Consider the following 18358-nt stretch of genomic DNA (forward strand, 5'->3'; position numbering starts at 1 on the left):
AAGACAATATACCCTGAGATGGGCAAGGGACAACAAAAGCAAATACATACTATGATCCGTAGATCTGTTGCCCCACATCTGGGGTACAGAAAAATCTACATGGTGAAAAATAAATCCACTTAAAAATCACTTGGGTGGGGTTCAAACCCACAACCTTAGAGCTGCCTCTAGCCACAGGGCTAGCTCAATCTAGCCACCGGGCTAGCTCACTGGTCTAGTGGTAAGGTATCTGCTCTAGCAATACAAAGGGTGTGGGTGCAAATCCCACCCACATGATCTGCCTGGGATTTTTTTTTCTTTACAAAACTCTGGAAAGTACTGAGTTATTATACAGTGCTAATACACATCGGTTTAAATGTAAAAACAAATTATAGAATTAGAATTAGAATCATTTATTCAGCCAACGTTAAAAAGTTAAAAACCAAAATCATCGGAAATTGTAGTGTATCCGAGCTCTCTATAGATTTAACAATCACAAAACTACTTTTTAAAACACTATGAAGAAGATACAAAAATATAAATATATACATACATAGGCTAATCATTAATTTCCATTTTTTTCCATGACTATTTCGATTAGCTCAATGTGGTTTTGAGTATGATCTATGTGATTGGATCAACGATGATACGGATACGCCTGGATTTGATTGGATAAGAGGAGCCAATGGGAACCCTTCGCTAGGAACAGGGCCAGCCTTGGACCACACCTACGGAACCCCAACAAGTAGGTTTTCTGTGTACTCTGTCTGTCTGTCTACTGGATGGGGCCTAATTTCATAAAACAGTAGGGAAGAAAATGTGCTCAATAAAGTATTTGTTATTTAAAAACTAGCAGGCAACCAGTTATAAGCATGGTTCGTCTCATGGTATTTTGGCTGGTTAACATTTTCTTCTAAGCACAAGTTTCTCTGTTTGTGAGAACTATTTATGTAATATTCTTTCTGATACCAAACTGTTCTTAACTTGTTCCATCAACAAATTCAAACATTTTTGATATTTTGGAGCATTTTCTTTCAATTGCAAAAAAAAAACTATTTTCAATTTGGCTCTTTGATATGCCAAGAAAATCCTCCGCCACAGACATTATGAAGACAACCTAAGGCCAGACTTGAATCAAGTTGCTTTGGCTAATGCTATTGCTATTGTCTGCAACAACACCATAGCCACTGCCTTAGCTATCAACTCATATTTTATTTGCCCACTTAGATTTCTTTGCGTACATCAACCCTCTTGCTCCGCGCCAACCCGGTGACGAGGCACGCCTTCTAAGTTCTTACTTTAACCCAGGAACCGACCACTGTCTTCACTTCTGGTATCACATGACTGGAGATGATGTTGGTTCGCTGTTGGTTTACCAGCAGGATGAGGGAGATTCTTTTGTGTCACCCAGCTGGCAAAAGAACGGCAATCAGGGTGATATTTGGAGGCTTGGTACAGTGACAATCTCACCATCTCAGATTCAAAGATTCCGGGTAAGAAAATTAAATTTGCATATTTTAAGAAAGTGTTTAACAGTCATCTTTGTTTGTATGACCTGTCTTAAAGGTTGTACAGGGCTGTTAGTCTGAAAGCTTTCTGATCATGAAGTTCATACCAGAACCATTTTTTCCTGTGAATTATTTCCTTTTGAAATGAAGTCATATTGAAGAAAAAACTGTATCGAAAAACCTTTAAAAGATGCTGATTCTGATCGTTACAACCAAAATAAAGGACACTGAGCTTACATGCTGAAAATGTTGCATGTTTTCATCATTACATCCTGACTCACACAACAGATTAAGCCCAAGTTTTCGCAGGTTTGTTATTTCATGGTTGATGAACCATGAGCACTGTCTGCAGCTATTGTCTGATCTACCAAATCTGAAGACGATCAGACCATACTAATCAAAACATTTATTTTTCAATAGCTGGTTCTTTACAGAACCAACACTGTTCAAAAGAAACTTACACACGGTGCTACCAGAAACTTCACCTTACTTGTAAATTTGTTATGATGTAATCATAAATCCTCTTTTATTTTGAACTCCTGTCAAACTCAATTCTTATCTCATGATCGTTATCCTCTGACATTCTTGCTAGGTCGTCTTTGAAGCTCGTGTTGGGTCTCCAATACAAGGAGACATCGCCCTTGACGACGTGGATGTACAAGATGGCGTCTGCCCTCAACAAGGTCTCTGTGATTTTGAAACCGGCCAATGTGGTTGGTCGAATGAACATAACTTGGATGATTTTGATTGGTTGAGAAGTGCTGGTGGAACTCCGAGCACCTATACAGGACCGACGGTGGACCACACTACAAACACTGGGAGAGGTTGGTTTCATGCTAAGCAATATTCTTCTTGTATTCTGTGTAGTTTAACATCCACCAAAACTTGCCTGGGCCCAATTTTATAAAGATGTAAAGCAGAAAGTTGCTTGGCAAATTTCTATCCTAAGCGAAAAGGGGTGGGGCACCAGTCACAGCAATGTGAACTTTAAGGACTTTTGGCTGGTAACCAGTTACTGCTAAGCAATATTTTTCTGTGCTTAGCAAGTTTTGTGCTTAAAGGCATTATGAAATTAGCCCTGATTTGTTCATCTTATCTTATAATTTTCTGAAAGACAAACAAAACTGTTCAGACACCCTTATGGCCCAACCTTAGTACATTTTCCTAATCCTAACCCTAATCTTTATGCTAAGCAAGATTTTTCTTTGCTAAGTAAAGTTTGTGTGCATTCCGCTCTTGACAGGTTACTACATGTTTATTGAGACTTCTGCTCCGAGAGTTCCTGGGGATAGAGCGTGGTTTGTTAGTGAAAACCTGGAATCAAGCTTAGCAGGTAAGAAATATCTTAAGCACGGTTTTTATTTATTAATTTTGGGTTGACCAAAGAATAAGTTGATTAGTGTGGGACCTGGATGCCATTGTCCCGGGGAAATTTGTCCCCCATATTGAAAATTAACATTGGCTGACGGAGGATGGTTCAGAAGAAGGCGCTATCAGAAGAAGTTTGTATACAGTTCACCGTATAGGGGACAGAATCTCCAGGGGAAAAAAATGTTCTTAATTCAATTTTTTTCCATGATACTTGAGTTGTTTTTTTTCATTTGTTTTCTTCACCTTCTCTTTGGGATTTTGTCTTATATTTTGGTATTTTTTCTGACGATTTCTGAGTTGATGTCATTAATTTTCTCTACCTCCTCTTCAGGATATTGTCTATCGTTTTGGTATCACATGTACGGTAGTAGCATCAATGCCTTAAACCTCTACACTCAGTCTTCAAGTATCTACCCTGGAACCAATCTCATCTGGAATCAGACTGGCGACCAAGGAGACGTCTGGATCCAAGGGAAGGTCTCGCTGTCCTCTGATGAAAAGTTTTGGGTAGGTCAAAGTTCAATTAATGTCTTGATATGTCAGAGGTCAGATTTTAACACCTGTCAAATGTTAATTTTAAGTAATTTTTCACTCTTTAAGGCTTTTAATGTGTAGTTTTGCTTTTTTTTAAATAACATTTTAGCCAGCAGCTGCCAACCATGTGATTGTTTTTAATAATAAACCAGAAACATTTCTGGGTATATCAAAGGTAAAATGTTGTGATATGTCAAGGGTCAGATTTCTGGGTATGTCTAGGTTCAAATAACTGGATAGGTCCCGGGTTAAATTTGAGGACGAGTAAAAAATAAAAGAAAGTTTAAGTTCAGGTACTTACTGCATTTTCTGTTATATTAAAGAAAGTAGTATTTTAAAGGCAAGAATGTTCTTCTTTTTTATGAGGTCCCAGTGTCCTTCATAAATCACTTGTATTTCCTCTCCAATTTCCAAGTTAACAGCATTTCCATAAGTATAGTTTCCTTTTTTCCTATAATTTTGTTCAAGTTTATAATTACTTTTTATCATTGCAGACAATCTTTGAAGGAGTTGTTGGTATTGACTTCGTTGGTGATATAGCTCTAGATGATATAGAGATACTGGATGAAGCGTGCCCACCCACTGCGGCTCCTCCTACAACCTCACCACTCCCTCCAACATATCGTAAGACTCATTCTCTTCATGACTCATCGTTATTATCTTATAATAATTGACAATGTACAAAGCTTGAGATAATTAATGGAGGATGCCCACCCACAGCGGCTCCTCCTACAACCTCACCACTCCCTCCAACATATCATAAGATTCATTCTCTTCATGACTCATCGTTATTATCTTATTTTGTACTCCTGGGTGAAGGGAAGCAAGTTATGGTCAAGTTGTTTAGCCAATCACACAATAATAATTTGGAAGGTCAATCATCCTTACTCACAGCTGAGAAGCTGTTGCTACAACAATCTCGGATTGCTGGCAAGCGAGGGCGCCCTTGACAGCCAGCCACATCAACCCATTATATGACCACAGCCTATAATACAGAGTGTTTTATTTTTAAAGAGAAAGGAAATCCTGGGGGCCCAGAGAAAAACCCTCATGACATAGGAGAGTACCAATGCATCACTGACATACATGTATGGACTTAGCCTGGAATTGAACCAGGGCCATGGTGGTGAGAGGCAAGCGCTTTATGAACAAGCCACCCATGCCACCCACATTGCTATCTTTTATGTAAAAAGGTTTCAATCTTAACCCTGAAGCCCGGTTCATATTTCTTGCGAATGCGATACGAATGTTGACGTCACAAATTCGCAACGAAATTTGCACTGAGTTGAACCGTGCTCAACTCACTTGCGAATATATCTGCGAAAGGAGGGTTGTGACATCAAATTCACGTCAAATTCGCTTCGCATTCGCAGGAAGTATGAACCGGGCTTAATGCAACTTCCCGATGCATATCTTACATCAATTAAGCATTTCAATATTTCTTATCATCCACAGCTCCCGATACTCATGATTGTGACTTTGAGCAAGGTGGCATTTGTCTCTGGACTCAGATGACCAGTCCAGATGACCAGTTTGATTGGTCACTAGTCACTGGGTCAACAGGTAGTGTAGGAACGGGTCCTTCAGCCGATCACACCATTGGAGATTCCAATGGTAAGCATTGCTAACAGCAGGGAAATTTGTACCAATAGTTTTTTGTTTAAATGCCAACATAAACTTTGTTTTGTATTGGCAACTTCCTCCCTGGTAATAATAGCATAAATAATGGGTTGAAATTAGCATTGTCAGAAAATTTTCTGAAATATGTTCAATAAACAACTCCACTTTGAACTCTAAAACTTTAATCTTTGTTTCTATTTTCATAAATTTTCAACCGAAGGTGGTATCAACATGAGGGTTAAATAACATTAGCGCATAGATTTTGCTCTTTGGAAATGTATTAAAAAGGCCGATTTGTTTAGATCGACAAATAATTTATTTTGCTTGATTGCATCAACTAAGCAAACCGACTAAGCTCTACCTTCTACATCTTGCAAAGTTTCCAAATCTTATTTTCTATCTTCTTGACTTGTATCCAGGTCACTATGTCTACATTGAGGTCACAGGTCAAGTTGAGAACGACACGGCTCGCATATCATCTGAATATTTAACAGATACGACAGGAGCTGGTTACTGTATGGAGTTCTGGTATCACATGTATGGACCTCATGTAGCTCATTTAAATATCTATACCCGCGGGTATCCTGCTAATAATGAGACTCTAGTGTGGAAAAAGATGGGATCTTCTGGACCGCAATGGAACCAGGGAAAGATTCACTTCATGGAAACTGCTCAGTATCAGGTATGCTAATTTATGCAAACTTATGCGAAACAATACGGGCGTTGCAAACTACCTAGAAACCAAAATGACCAATGCCAAATTTTATAGAGCAACTTAAGTAGAGTCACCGCTTGTGTTTGTTAAAATTATCAAGAAAGATACAACGAATATTCCATTGGAATAAAGTGCCATCTTGAGAAAACAAAACTGCCACTTTCATATTAGCCTGTTAATATTGCTATTCAAATTGGCAATTTTGTGCAAGTTTTTCATCAAATGTTTTACCAAAAGGGAATAAATCTTGTTACTTCTTCTTGAACATTGATCCAGATCAGACTTTCTAATTTATTCAAAGTTGTGGTGATTATTTAAATGAGTTGTGTTTATATTTCAGGTGATTATGGAGGGTGTGGCTGGTCCTAGTTACCAAGGTGATATAGCATTGGATGATGTCACGTTCCATGCTGGAGCATGCACTGGTGGAGGTAATACAAAATAAATAAAAGACTTTGGGTTAGATCTTGGTTCCTCAGAGACTAACTCCAAGTTAAAAATTTCAGCTAAGGTTCATAACTTATTGCGAAGGAAAATCAAAACAAATTTTCTTCCATCACAGCTTGAAAAACGTCACAGATCGAATATTGCAGTACCAAAATTCACTTTGCTTTCGTGTGAAGTATGAATTGGGCTTTAGCTCGGTATGGCTATGTCTATAGCTTCATCACTGCATTACAGTATAGAGCATCCTTAGCAACACCCATAGCAACAGTCGTAGCCATACCCACAAAGGCTAAATCAGACACAGCCTTAAGAATTTCATCGCATTGACAGTTTATCTCCAACTTTTAATTTTCAGATCTTTGTGATTTTGAGAATGGCTTGTGTGGATTCACCCAAGAGACAGCGGATGATTTTGATTGGACGCTGAATCAAGGTGGTACCCCAAGTCTGGGTACCGGCCCAGGAGCTGATCACACCTATCAGACAAACATTGGTACGATTTGGTTGTTCTTCTTGGTTGATCTTTTTAAATGTGCTCCTCTTTCTTCCTAACTTCAACATAAACATACACTTTCTTTATCTTAATATAATATTACAGATCTTTAAAATGTAATAATTGTTATTTAACTCTGACCGTTTAGCACTGACAGGTCGCTAGTGATCCCTTCAAAAAAATTGTACAAAAATAATAAAGACCATACGGCCACATAGTTTTCAGAATGGGAAACGGGTGGATTTCACAAAGGTAGTCCTAACTTAGGACTAGTCCTAGGCAATGCTAAGTCCTAAGTTAGGACCAGTTACTCATCCTAACTTAGGACCAGTCCTATCTCTTAGCATTGCCTAGGACTAGTCCTAAATTAGGACTACCTTTGTGAAATCCAACGCAGGACTCTCAATGGTGCTATGGTAATCTGTTTTGGGGGGTTGCTTCTAAACTCATTGTTTATTAGAGCAGTTTCTGTTACACTGCCCTCAATTCTTCCATTAATTGAAACCATTTGATTTCCTCTCCTGGTAACCGATTTGTCTCTTCCTCAATCTCATAGGTCACTACATGTATGCTGAGATGTCATCACCCAGAGTACCGGGTGATGTGACCAGATTGAATAGTGCAGTCTATCCAGCGACTAATGGACGCTGTTTACAATTCTGGTAAATCAAATTTGTCGAGTTTATGATCAAAAAGAAATTGCTGGAACCTTTATGGAGGACTTGAAACTTTGCCTGTTGGGAGTATGATATACCGATCCATTAAGCTCCGCCCCATTGCGTATTGACTAATCACAACCCACTGCACAACCAGAAGTCAGACAAAATAAGGTCCGACATGCGTGTGCGTCTGTTTGGCGCGCGCGACAGAGTTGTGCACGTGTTCTTGCTCCAACGTGCCCCTTGGGCGGAGCCTAATGGATTGGTCTATAGGATGAGGGATTTGGTAGCACCATGTTTAAATCTATTTTGAGTAGTGCTGGTTCTGAGTAGAACCGGTGGTTGACAACTCAACGTTTGGATCAGTTTGCTCTTCTCTTGAAGACAATCAGAACATGCTGATCGAAACCTTGAGTTGTCAGAACCACTCAAAAGAGTGCTACCGCAAACCTTACTTAGTTATACTCCCACCATGCAAGTTTCAAATCCAACTTGGTTATAATTACTTCCTAATAATAATAATAATAATATGAAACATTTATATAGCGCTCTACGGAGAACAGAGCGCTTTACATGAGACTATGACAACAAAACAAAGAAGCCCAAACTAATCTATTTTATTACTTTTTCTTCAAGGTACCATAATTTTGGCGCAAACATCGGCACGCTGACTATTTACCAGAAGGAATCTAGTACCTATACCCCACTGTGGTCTAAAGATTACACCGTCTACAGTGAGTGGTATGTTGCAGAGATAACGCTGTCATCCCCTGTGGACTTTCAAGTAAGGTTTACTCACAAATAAGTAAGATGCAACTATCATTAAAAAAAATGTAAAACAATTGCCCGGTAGTTAACATTACTGTCAACTAGCTTAGCCTGCATTGCATTTGTTGGGAATTTGCTTACAATTATTTACACTTACCCTATTCCTGAGTCTGGCCGGAATTAAGTCTCATTTGGCGGCGCTGGTCAGTGACTTTATTCAAATATTGGTTCTCACAAATACTATTACTAAACAGATAAATTATTTGTATTTTTATGTGAATTGCCAAATAAATAATAATAATAATAATAATAAACTACTACTTATATTTAACTATTAAGAGATATTACTTTATATCCTAATGGTGTCCTCCAGCTGTAAGGTTGCTGTATAGGAGTAGTGTACTACCAATTCAGTTTCCAATCAGCCTTTGGACAACCATATAATAAATGAACCTTAATAAATACAACGACTATAAAATAAGTTAGAGAGATACAACCTTGCTGTACCAAGAGCTGGAGAAGAGTGAGAGTGACTTATTGTCTCCCTTTGCTTTTATATGGCTATGTACACTAAGGAAAAGGCTTAGGGCCTGCTCAATAGGCGTACACAAAGGAACTTACACTAGGCCTTTATACTACACTGGGGGTTTAGGAGTTGATTGTTCACCTTTTTCAGCTGGCTCCCCAGAATGGTCATACACAAAGTCTTTAAGGAATTGCAATAGTCTCTGCATGCAAGCATTAAAGTTAACTCATGCTTGGCAGCTGTTAATGAAATTAACTACACATTGAATCCACTCAATTTAATTTCTTTTTATCAGGTGGTCTTTGAAGCTATAACCGGACAATCCTTTGACGGTGACATCTCAATCGATGATATTCGCATTCGAGACGGTCCCTGCAATCCCTTCGGCAATTGCAACTTTGAAACCGGTGATACTTGTACATGGATGAACAGTAACGATGGAACGGATGATTTTGATTGGATGAGACAACAAGGCGGGACGTTGTCGGATAATACCGGACCCGCCATCGATCATACACTGGGAAGCGCATATGGTAAAATAATTGTAGGCCTTCTCATGCATCTTGCATATGCTTTTATTAATATTTATACACAAGGCATAATTGCAAATGATAATTGGGTTTTTACCAATGTATTTTTGACAATGTATATATAATAATAATTTCTTGTTTAATATCCTTATTGTTAATTTTTTATTTTATGTATTTTTTTAACATATTATTTGATGTTGGCATGTGCAATTCAGTTTTTAACTGGGAGACATGTTTTATCAAACCATTTTTGAATTGAATTTAGTTAAATTAATCCAAATGAGGCTACAGATTCTCTTTGAAATGCGAAAAAATGATGAAACGTGGAATCAGTGATATAACAAATAACTCCAATATCAAGGCAGAATTCAGCATCGTTTCAGACCGCCGTTGCTGCTCAGTTTCGCTTAACGGCCAATTGTAGGCGAGTTTACATTTCATAATAATAATAAACGGCATTTAAAATACGCTCTACTTAGAAAACTAAATCACAGTGCCTACAAAAATAATTTCAATCTACTGCAAGGGTAAGCACAGGAAAAGGCATGCTAGCTTTCCGGTGCTTATTGCATAAAAATGAGCAATGTCACAATGCAAATCCAACTTGTGAAATACGGCATAGCTTACCATTATCAGTTCACCAAGCTCTTATTTTGCTATCTCTCCATTCTCCAGGTACTTACATGTATGCCGAAGCATCCTCCCCCAGAGTCCAAGGTGACTCCGCCCTCCTCACATCAGGTGTCTTTGACTACTCTGATTACTGCCTTGAATTCTGGTATCACATGTACGGTGGGAGCATCGGTACATTAAATGTCTGGACTCTGCCTCTCTATGACACGACCCCGAGGCAGACTATCTGGTCAGCTGATCAGGATCTTGGTGATGTGTGGAGGGTTGGACGGGTGACGGTATCGTTGAATGATAACGTAGCGTTTAGACTTGCCTTCCAAGCTGTGATCGGATCGTCGTTTAGTGGTGATATGGCGATTGACGATGTAGTAGTGACAAACGGAGTCTGTCCAGGTAGGTTTAAAAGCTTAAACAATTCTTGAAATTATCATAAATGTAACCAACTCTGCAAAAGTACTGCTGGATTTGGCCAGATTATGGGTGATATCCAAGCCTACATCTGTATGGACTGTAAAGGGGTAACCTTGTTTCAGACCCAGGAGTAGGTGGCAACGGTCCCTATAAATGAAAATGATTGTAGCCCACACCTTGAAGTGTCCTTGGATTAAATAAAAAGAAAATGCAGTAGTGCGATAGGTCATCTTCAGCCGACAGAGCCTCTGATGGTCGCTTTTCACACATTTCGGTCCGGCATCAACATCCTCAGCTCAGTGGTTTCTTGTTGCGATGCATCCTTCTTCAGCTGGTACACATAACTAAGTCTCCTCCTACCCCTATTCCTAGCTCAGTTGACAGGTTCCCACGGCGTTAGAGGGGATGCAGATAACTCTGGATGATGCACACAATGCTAATGGCCAGCCAGCTTCATTCGCCGCTCCCCGACCTTTGTAGATACTCTGGGCAGGGTGCCATAGAGCTGGATGTTGGATACATGGTTTTCCAAACCGATATCAAGTGTCATTCCATGATAATATGAAAATAAATAAACATTTAATTCAACCCATTTGTTTGGTATCCAGATCCTGTAGATGCTTGTTACACAGTTTGTAATGACGGAACCTCACAGTGTGCTTCTCTAGACCAGACATGTGACTTCAATAATTACTGCAGTAATGCAAAGGATGAAGAAGCTTGTGGTAAGTATTGAATAACAATTTGTTTTTTACAATTTGCCAGACAAAAACTTTTTAATCAGTGTTTTATTTCATTTAATTTCATTTATTGATTCCCTGTTTGTAAAGCCAAGGACTCTCAGAAAAGCAAACTTAATCACTGTACTAGCCAAGAACCCCATGGAGAGAAGACAAAGAAGGAAGTTTCAGTTTTAGATGTGAGAGGACAACCCCAGAGAAATATTCAAGGGACTGAAAACCTAATCCACTTAGTGGCCTCGGAGTGATTCGAACCAGGGTCCTAGAGGTGCAAGAATAGAGAGAGTCCACTACACAGACCCGACGACCCAAAAGTATAGATGGTATTTTACACGTAAAAAGTGCATGAGAATCACGCGCAGCACATGCACGCATGCACTTTTCACGTGTAAAACACATCAAAGATGGCGGTAAATGACGCGTAATGCAAGCCATCTATCATCATCATCAATTGGCATAGACTTGCGTCCGTGGCCGCCTCGTCCTCAGGTTGTAATGGTGGCGCACTCCTGGAGTTGCCGCCATCACCTGGTGTCTTTCAATCGCTTCTTGTCTCAGTTCTTTGACGCTTCTTCCACTCCACTTTGTGACGTCTATACCCTGCCTTTAATTCAATATTGATAAAAACACTGATACGTTTATATTATTCTTACTTTATTCAGGTCATCAGTGCACCTTTGAGTCTGATGAATGTAACTGGATCAATTATGACAGTGGATCCTACACTTGGATTCGTTATCGTGGAGCAACACCGACCCAAAACACTGGACCAACCTACGATCATACAACGCTCACAGCTCAAGGTCAGATACAGGTTTAATCTATGAGTAATATAGTGCGAGGCTCACAGGGATTTGAACCCTGGTACACATTAAAATTTTTGGGGTGTCGTGGCTGAGCGGTTTAATGCTTAAGACTTGAGTTCTGGTAGCTGAGTCATGAGGGTGTTGGTTTGAGTCCCTGTCATGACACCTGTGTTGAGCAAGATGCTGTAACTGTAAATGCTTCTCATCACCATGGGGTAAATGGGTACATATGAGGGCAGAGATGGTTCTAGTGATTTATTTAGCTTAGTGCGGACATACTTGGCAGCATAGGGAGAACAAATGATGTATAGAAAAAAATATAGGGCCCAGTGACCAGGGGTAATATGGTTTCAAGTGCAATGATAATTTCTTTGGAATTGCGCTTTGGAATTGTGCTGTGTAAAATTATGTTACTTTCTCATCCTGAAGCTAAAGTAGACTTCGGAATTCAGGAGACTACTTTGCTCTGAAAAGGTGATAGTATAGACGATGTGACCTACGTTTACATTCAAACCGCCCTCTGTTGACAAAACACTGTATACATACGCCAAGTTTCGCTAGGCAAAAAGATACGTAGTCATGGTAAGATTGCGTACACTTTCTAGCTGTCACTCAAAACACATGGTTTTGCTCGGCCGTATGCACACAAATCATGTTATGGTTTTCGAGTGACATCAGAGGTCATATCGACTATATAACTTTCGTTTTGTCTTTACTTGTGTTTTTCTAGGTTGGTATATGTATGTTGCCTCCAGCTCTAACACCGGGGCAGCATGGGCGGAGCTTCACAGTCCAACTTTGCGAAACGCAGCCGCAAGCTGCGAGTTACGATTCTGGTATCACATGCAAGGAATGGATATAGGTGATTTGAACGTGTTGGTTGCCGAGTATGGTTATGTGATGGCCCCATTGCTACTGACAGGGGACCAGGGAAATCGATGGAATGAAGGGGTGGCTGTCATCGGACGGATACCAAATGAGTTTTATGTAAGTTTGGTTTATTTGCTGCTCTAAATGTATCGCAGAATTTCATAGATATTGGGATAGAGAACTTTTTTTTTATAAATAGATACAAAAGCGTTTTCCAACATACTTTCTTGTGTTATCATCCCTCAGGTTATATTCCAAGCTTATCGGAGTTTCAGCATTCTAGGAGACATTGCTATTGACGATATCAGCTTCAGTGGCTGTGGTGTGCCAGGTAAGGGGTCCAGGTTTAAGGGTCAATATCTTGCACAGTTTGCACCTTATATGACAGCTTCGCCAACCTTGAGCTTTTTGTGTACGTCTATTTCTAAAATGGTTTCAGCAAGGTGTATTGAATAGGATGTCACCGTTCAAATATCTGCCCTACAAAATGGCGCCTGTGCGCGTGTGTGTGCGTGTGCTTGCTTGTGCCGTAGAAATCAAACGGGGGAATGCAGCGTGCTGCGTGTTTCTTTGATGTACACATTTAGACGCGCATACGGTTTGACCTACAAGATGGTGACTTTCATTGCAGCTAAGGGGTTATTCAATACGATCTATTGCCTCAGCACAGTGTATTATGGCCTTGTCGTCTAAGGAAACATTTACAAGCAACTTAAAGGGAACCAGCTACAGTGCATGCTACAGAACCAACTTTGTAGCACAAAAGTCATTCGTCAAACAATGTGTCCCAATCCCAATGAAAAATATGAGAACATTTGATTTGAACTGGTTGTCTGTAAATTGCCCTGTGACATGGCCCTTAGATAGGAGATTAACAATTGTTGAATATTAAAATTGATTCATTTATTTTTTTGTATTTAGAACCAGTTCCTGGAAGCTGTGGATCAAACCAGTTTCGATGTGCCAGCCAGGCTTGTATCAATCAGGATAGAGTGTGTGATTTCAGTGATGATTGTGGTGATTACTCTGACGAAGCCCTCTCTGTTTGTGGTGAGTTACTAGCCAGGCTTGTATCAATCAGGATAGAGTGTGTGTTTTCAGTGATGATTGTGGTAATTACTCTGACGAAGCTCTCTCTGTTTGTGGTGAGTTACTAGCCAGGCTTGTATCAATCAGGATAGAGTGTGTGATTTCAGTGATGATTGTGGTGATTACTCTGACGAAGCTCTCTCTGTTTGTGGTGAGTTACTAGCCAGGCTTGTATCAATCAGGATAGAGTGTGTGTTTTCAGTGATGATTGTGGTGATTATTCTGACGAAGCCCTCTCTGTTTGTGGTGAGTTACTAGCCAGGCTTGTATCAATCAGGATAGAGTGTGTGATTTCAGTGATGATTGTGGTGATTACTCTGACGAAGCCCTCTCTGTTTGTGGTGAGTTACTAGCCAGGCTTGTATCAATCAGGATAGAGTGTGTGATTTCAGTGATGATTGTGGTGATTATTCTGATGAAGCCCTCTCTGTTTGTGGTGAGTTTATCAGTTACCAAAATAAACAACTTCATTTGGGGGGAGGGAGGGGGGGGGGTGTCATGGCCAAGCAGTCTAGTTCACCGAACCCAAGCTCTGGGATTATCAGCAGCAGAGTGTGGGTTTGATATCCAGTCATAACACTTGTGCCCCTGAGCCAAGCGCTTGACCATAATTGCTCCATAACAAGTTGGGAAGGTATTGCATTCCTAGTGGATGATCATACCTACATCCTTACGAACTGTAAAGGGGGTAACCTTCTTTAGGAGTAGATGGCAACGTGCCCCTGGGGTGGTAGTTGATCTGAGTTGATAACCAACATCAGGGAAGTGTAGCCCTCACCTTGAAGGGGCCATCCAGCCTTTTGATGTAAAATTATCTCTCAATAAAAATTCTGTTCACAAAAATCATTGTCTTGTTTTCAAAGATCCACGTACCTATAAAACTAAAGTTGGAATGTCAGTTTAATAAATTAATGTTTGTTATGAAACAGATGCTTTGCAATCACCGTACGATCGCTGTAACTTTGATGCGGATTACTGTGATTGGCAGCAATTGCAGGACGATGATTTTGATTGGTCAAGAACATCTGGACCGTCGAGTCCCAACGAATTAGCCACTGGACCCCTAAGAGACCATACTACAAATGGACCAACAGGTTTGTTGAACATTCTTGAGTTTTAATACATTGAGTTTTACCCTCACATTTATGTGTGTTAGCACTGTATACTCAGTACTTTCCTGAGTTTTGTGAAAAATCACAGGCATATTACTCGGGTGGGATTTGAACCCAAGACCCTTGCAATTCAAGACCACCGAGATTGCCTGGAAGCTAGAGGCAGTTTGAATTCTATATTTTGGTGGTTTTACCTTTCTCCGATGTTTGTTTGCACTGTATACTCGGTACTTTCCTGAGTTTTGTGAAAAAATACAGGCATATTACTCAAGTGGGACTCTAACCCATGACCTTTGTCATTCTAGAGCAGTGTCTCACCGACTAGACCATCCAAATTGCCTGGTAGCTAGAAGCAGTTTGAATCCTACATTTTAGCAGTGGGTATCGCAATGATTTAATCAGCATTTATTAAATTAAGTCAAAGAGTTCTTATGGACCTTCATAATTTAACAACCATCCTGGTCATGATCCTTGTATCCAATAACAGTAATGGATGCTAATATTCATTGTACAAAAAGGAACCAGACTATTTCTCCTTACAGCCTCGGTTTGGTTACATTAATTTGAATGGGAGAAAATCAAGATGGCTGAAACCATGAGGTTTAACGCGATTCAGAAACGCAATGCATTGTGGGAAGGGATATGGGGCGGTTTCCATGCAGTTTCTACAACTCACGCACGCAATGCCTATACCTTTGTGTGGGTTCAACAGCGCCCTCTCTTGTTATTATGCTATTTGCGATAAATCTTATGGTAAAGGTCTCTAAGGATCAAAGTTTTTCAAGTCAAAGCAACGTTCACTTTTGAGAACCACTATGACTCATTCGCAAGATAATCAAAAACGGCCGCACCAAGGAAGTGTCACGTCTCTCCGACTCGAAGAGGTCTACCATACAATAAATTGTATTTGTTTGATCTGATTTGTAGGAAGCTATATCTTCATTGATGCTAGTAACCAAGATGATGGTGAGATTGCTCGCATGGTGAGCCCTGCTCTTCAAGGAATACAACCAGGAGAGGATTGTCAGGTAAAGAAAACAAAAAACTTATCCTGAAACTCAGACATTCACTCGGGAAGGCCTGAACCTACTTATTTCTCATTCCTAAACACCCAAATTGTTTAAGCAATTCTATTGACCATGTTTACTGTGTTAAACAGCTCATGATAGAGACATAAAGTGTGGGCCCAATTTTACAGAGCTGCTTAAGCAGAAAGTTTTGCTTAAGCGAAAAAATCTTTGCGTAGTAAAATCAGATTATCAGCCAAGACTCCACTCAATTGTTGGTTATGGCATGAAATTTTTGCCAGTAACATGTAAAAAATAAGCGAGCTATTTTCGTGCTTAAGCATTTTTTTTGCTTAAGCAGCTTTATAAAATTGTCCTCTTGTTGACTAAAGCACGTTTGTTGAACACAAGCCTTCTCTTCTTAGGAGAGCTCTCTTTACTCAAACAAGTTGCCTTTTCCCACAAGGTGTTTCCAAAACATTACTTACTACTCTCTTACTTTTTCTTCCCTCCTGAGCCCATTTGCATAGTTTCATTTTGTTCTGCTTATCACAAATGAGCACGATACCAGTCACATATGGTACATGTGCCATGGTAGGTTGGTTGGTAACCATATTCTAATAAGCATGTTGTGTTTAGCTCCTTTGTTTGCATAACCAGCTCTATGAAATTGGGCCATGATTGTTGCTTAATATGTAAATATTTCTTGTTTTGACAGCTTCGTCTATGGTTCCACATGTTTGGTGCGGACATCAACACCTTAAGGATTAAATCTTGGACTGAAGTGAACGGAGTTGAGGATGTTTTATACTCACATACCGGTCAAATCGGAGATTACTGGGAGAGAATTGATGTTATACTGACGTCGTCTCAAGACTTCCAGGTAGGGATGAAAAGTTTATTAAGTCGCTAAGCGGAAACTGTGGCTTATGTTACTGTAAGCAAAGACCTGGCACTTCCGGAAGCAGGGAGTTCCGCTCTTACATCAAGCATAATCTATTACTGAAAAGCAAGATTTGTTGTGCCATTGAAATGGGTCATGGTTATTCCTTAAACAGACACTTTGGGCAAGTTTGATCACCGAGCATCTGTCAACCACTAGTCAATGTTCCATGGTAACCTACGCGTGAAAGACATCCTGGGTGCAAGGCAAATGTTCGACTATAGTCAACTACAGTCCCTTGATCGATTTTGCTTATTGCCTTCGGATTGGCCGTTTAATATAAAACTAAAAAAATTTATAAAGTCAAAGTGTAACTAAGTGTTTGTTTACTTTCTCAGGTGCTTTTTGAAGCTGTTGTTGGCAGCGGTCCCCATGGCGATATCGCTCTTGATGATTCATCCTTCACTCCAGATTGTAAACGCTCATCCAGTAAGTCCCTCATTCAATAAACAAAATATAAATGGAGCTGGGGTCGATTTCACAAAGAGTTAGGACTAGTCCTAACTAAGGACTAGTCCTAGGAGATATACAAGTTGCATGGATAGTCCTAGGTTATGACAAGTAACTGGTCCTAACTCGAGATAAGACTAGTCCTAACTCTTTGTGAAATCCACCCCTGATTTCATAAAGAGCTAAGATTGATCTTAACTACAAATCAATCCTAAAGTGTGACGTCACAATACAAACCACTTTAGTAATACTGACAAGATGAATCTTAAGATGAATCTTAGTGCTTTGTGAAATCGCCCCTGAACATTTAAGCTGCATTTAATATGGGATTAAATTGAACAAAATATGTTATAAAAGGGCCAGCCACAAGCTGTTGATGTTAAAATGCCGCAGTGGACGTAAATGAATACATCACAAAATGGAATTTTACACTTCCCATCGTCTTTAAAAGCTTTTTTATTACTTTTATTCAAGTTTGTTTCTATTTTCTTACATCTTTCTTTTAAGGCATCTTCCCAGTTGGTCCAACCAGACAACCTACAACCACCATCAGTCCATGTGGTCAAGGCAACTGGCAATGTGTGACTGGAGAATGTATTAATCAGACCCAGCGATGTGATTGGACACAAGATTGCCCTAGTGGTGAGGACGAGGTCAATTGCGGTAAGTTAAAACACCTACTTGAGTGAAAAAAGTGTAAACACAAATGTTATTTAAACATTGTTTAGGGGGTGCCAGTCAGAAGCCAAACAACCTGTAACTGCCGGGACCAAACCCAAGTTTGGAAAGTGGCAGTAGAGTGACCACCTTGGATACAACTTATTATTTCAAATATCAAGTAATAAACCACAAGGAAAACTATCTTGGTTATTTCAAGTAAGTTGAGAGTAAGCAAAGAATAGTTGGCTAGAGCAGGATTTGAACCTGTGACCTCGAGGGCCCAATTTCATGGCTCTCCTTATAGTAGCAAGAGAATCCGCGTTTACGTCAATCGTAACTCACAGGTAAGCAGGTAATTGTGTACTGTGTGTGTGTGTATTTTACAACTAGCACGAAACTTGGCACATGTACAGTTAGCAGGAAATGCTGATCATTAGCACAGAATGCAGTGGTAAGCAGAGCCATGAGATAAGGCTCATTTTATTCA

The 18358-nt window shown here is 39.8% G+C and overlaps 1 protein-coding gene across 1 annotated transcript in view; it reads left to right on the plus strand.

Moving 5' to 3' along the window:
* LOC139942853 (MAM and LDL-receptor class A domain-containing protein 2-like) overlaps positions 1–18358 on the plus strand; it is a 98751-nt gene that overhangs the window by 46817 nt on the left and 33576 nt on the right. Inside the window, exons 65-88 of the mRNA XM_071939646.1 lie at positions 581–724; positions 1207–1472; positions 2080–2311; positions 2731–2820; positions 3190–3365; positions 3887–4016; positions 4848–5006; positions 5432–5694; positions 6068–6158; positions 6530–6667; positions 7224–7329; positions 7963–8110; positions 8916–9153; positions 9826–10176; positions 10803–10919; positions 11597–11737; positions 12471–12727; positions 12857–12941; positions 13532–13660; positions 14629–14793; positions 15739–15839; positions 16537–16701; positions 17100–17190; positions 17719–17874. Of these exons, the coding sequence (XP_071795747.1) occupies positions 581–724; positions 1207–1472; positions 2080–2311; positions 2731–2820; positions 3190–3365; positions 3887–4016; positions 4848–5006; positions 5432–5694; positions 6068–6158; positions 6530–6667; positions 7224–7329; positions 7963–8110; positions 8916–9153; positions 9826–10176; positions 10803–10919; positions 11597–11737; positions 12471–12727; positions 12857–12941; positions 13532–13660; positions 14629–14793; positions 15739–15839; positions 16537–16701; positions 17100–17190; positions 17719–17874 (3939 nt within the window). The remainder of the gene's footprint in view (positions 1–580; positions 725–1206; positions 1473–2079; positions 2312–2730; positions 2821–3189; positions 3366–3886; positions 4017–4847; positions 5007–5431; positions 5695–6067; positions 6159–6529; positions 6668–7223; positions 7330–7962; positions 8111–8915; positions 9154–9825; positions 10177–10802; positions 10920–11596; positions 11738–12470; positions 12728–12856; positions 12942–13531; positions 13661–14628; positions 14794–15738; positions 15840–16536; positions 16702–17099; positions 17191–17718; positions 17875–18358) is intronic.

The sequence above is a fragment of the Asterias amurensis genome, chromosome 10 (assembly GCF_032118995.1).
Source record: "Asterias amurensis chromosome 10, ASM3211899v1".
Lineage (NCBI taxonomy): Eukaryota > Metazoa > Echinodermata > Asteroidea > Forcipulatida > Asteriidae > Asterias > Asterias amurensis.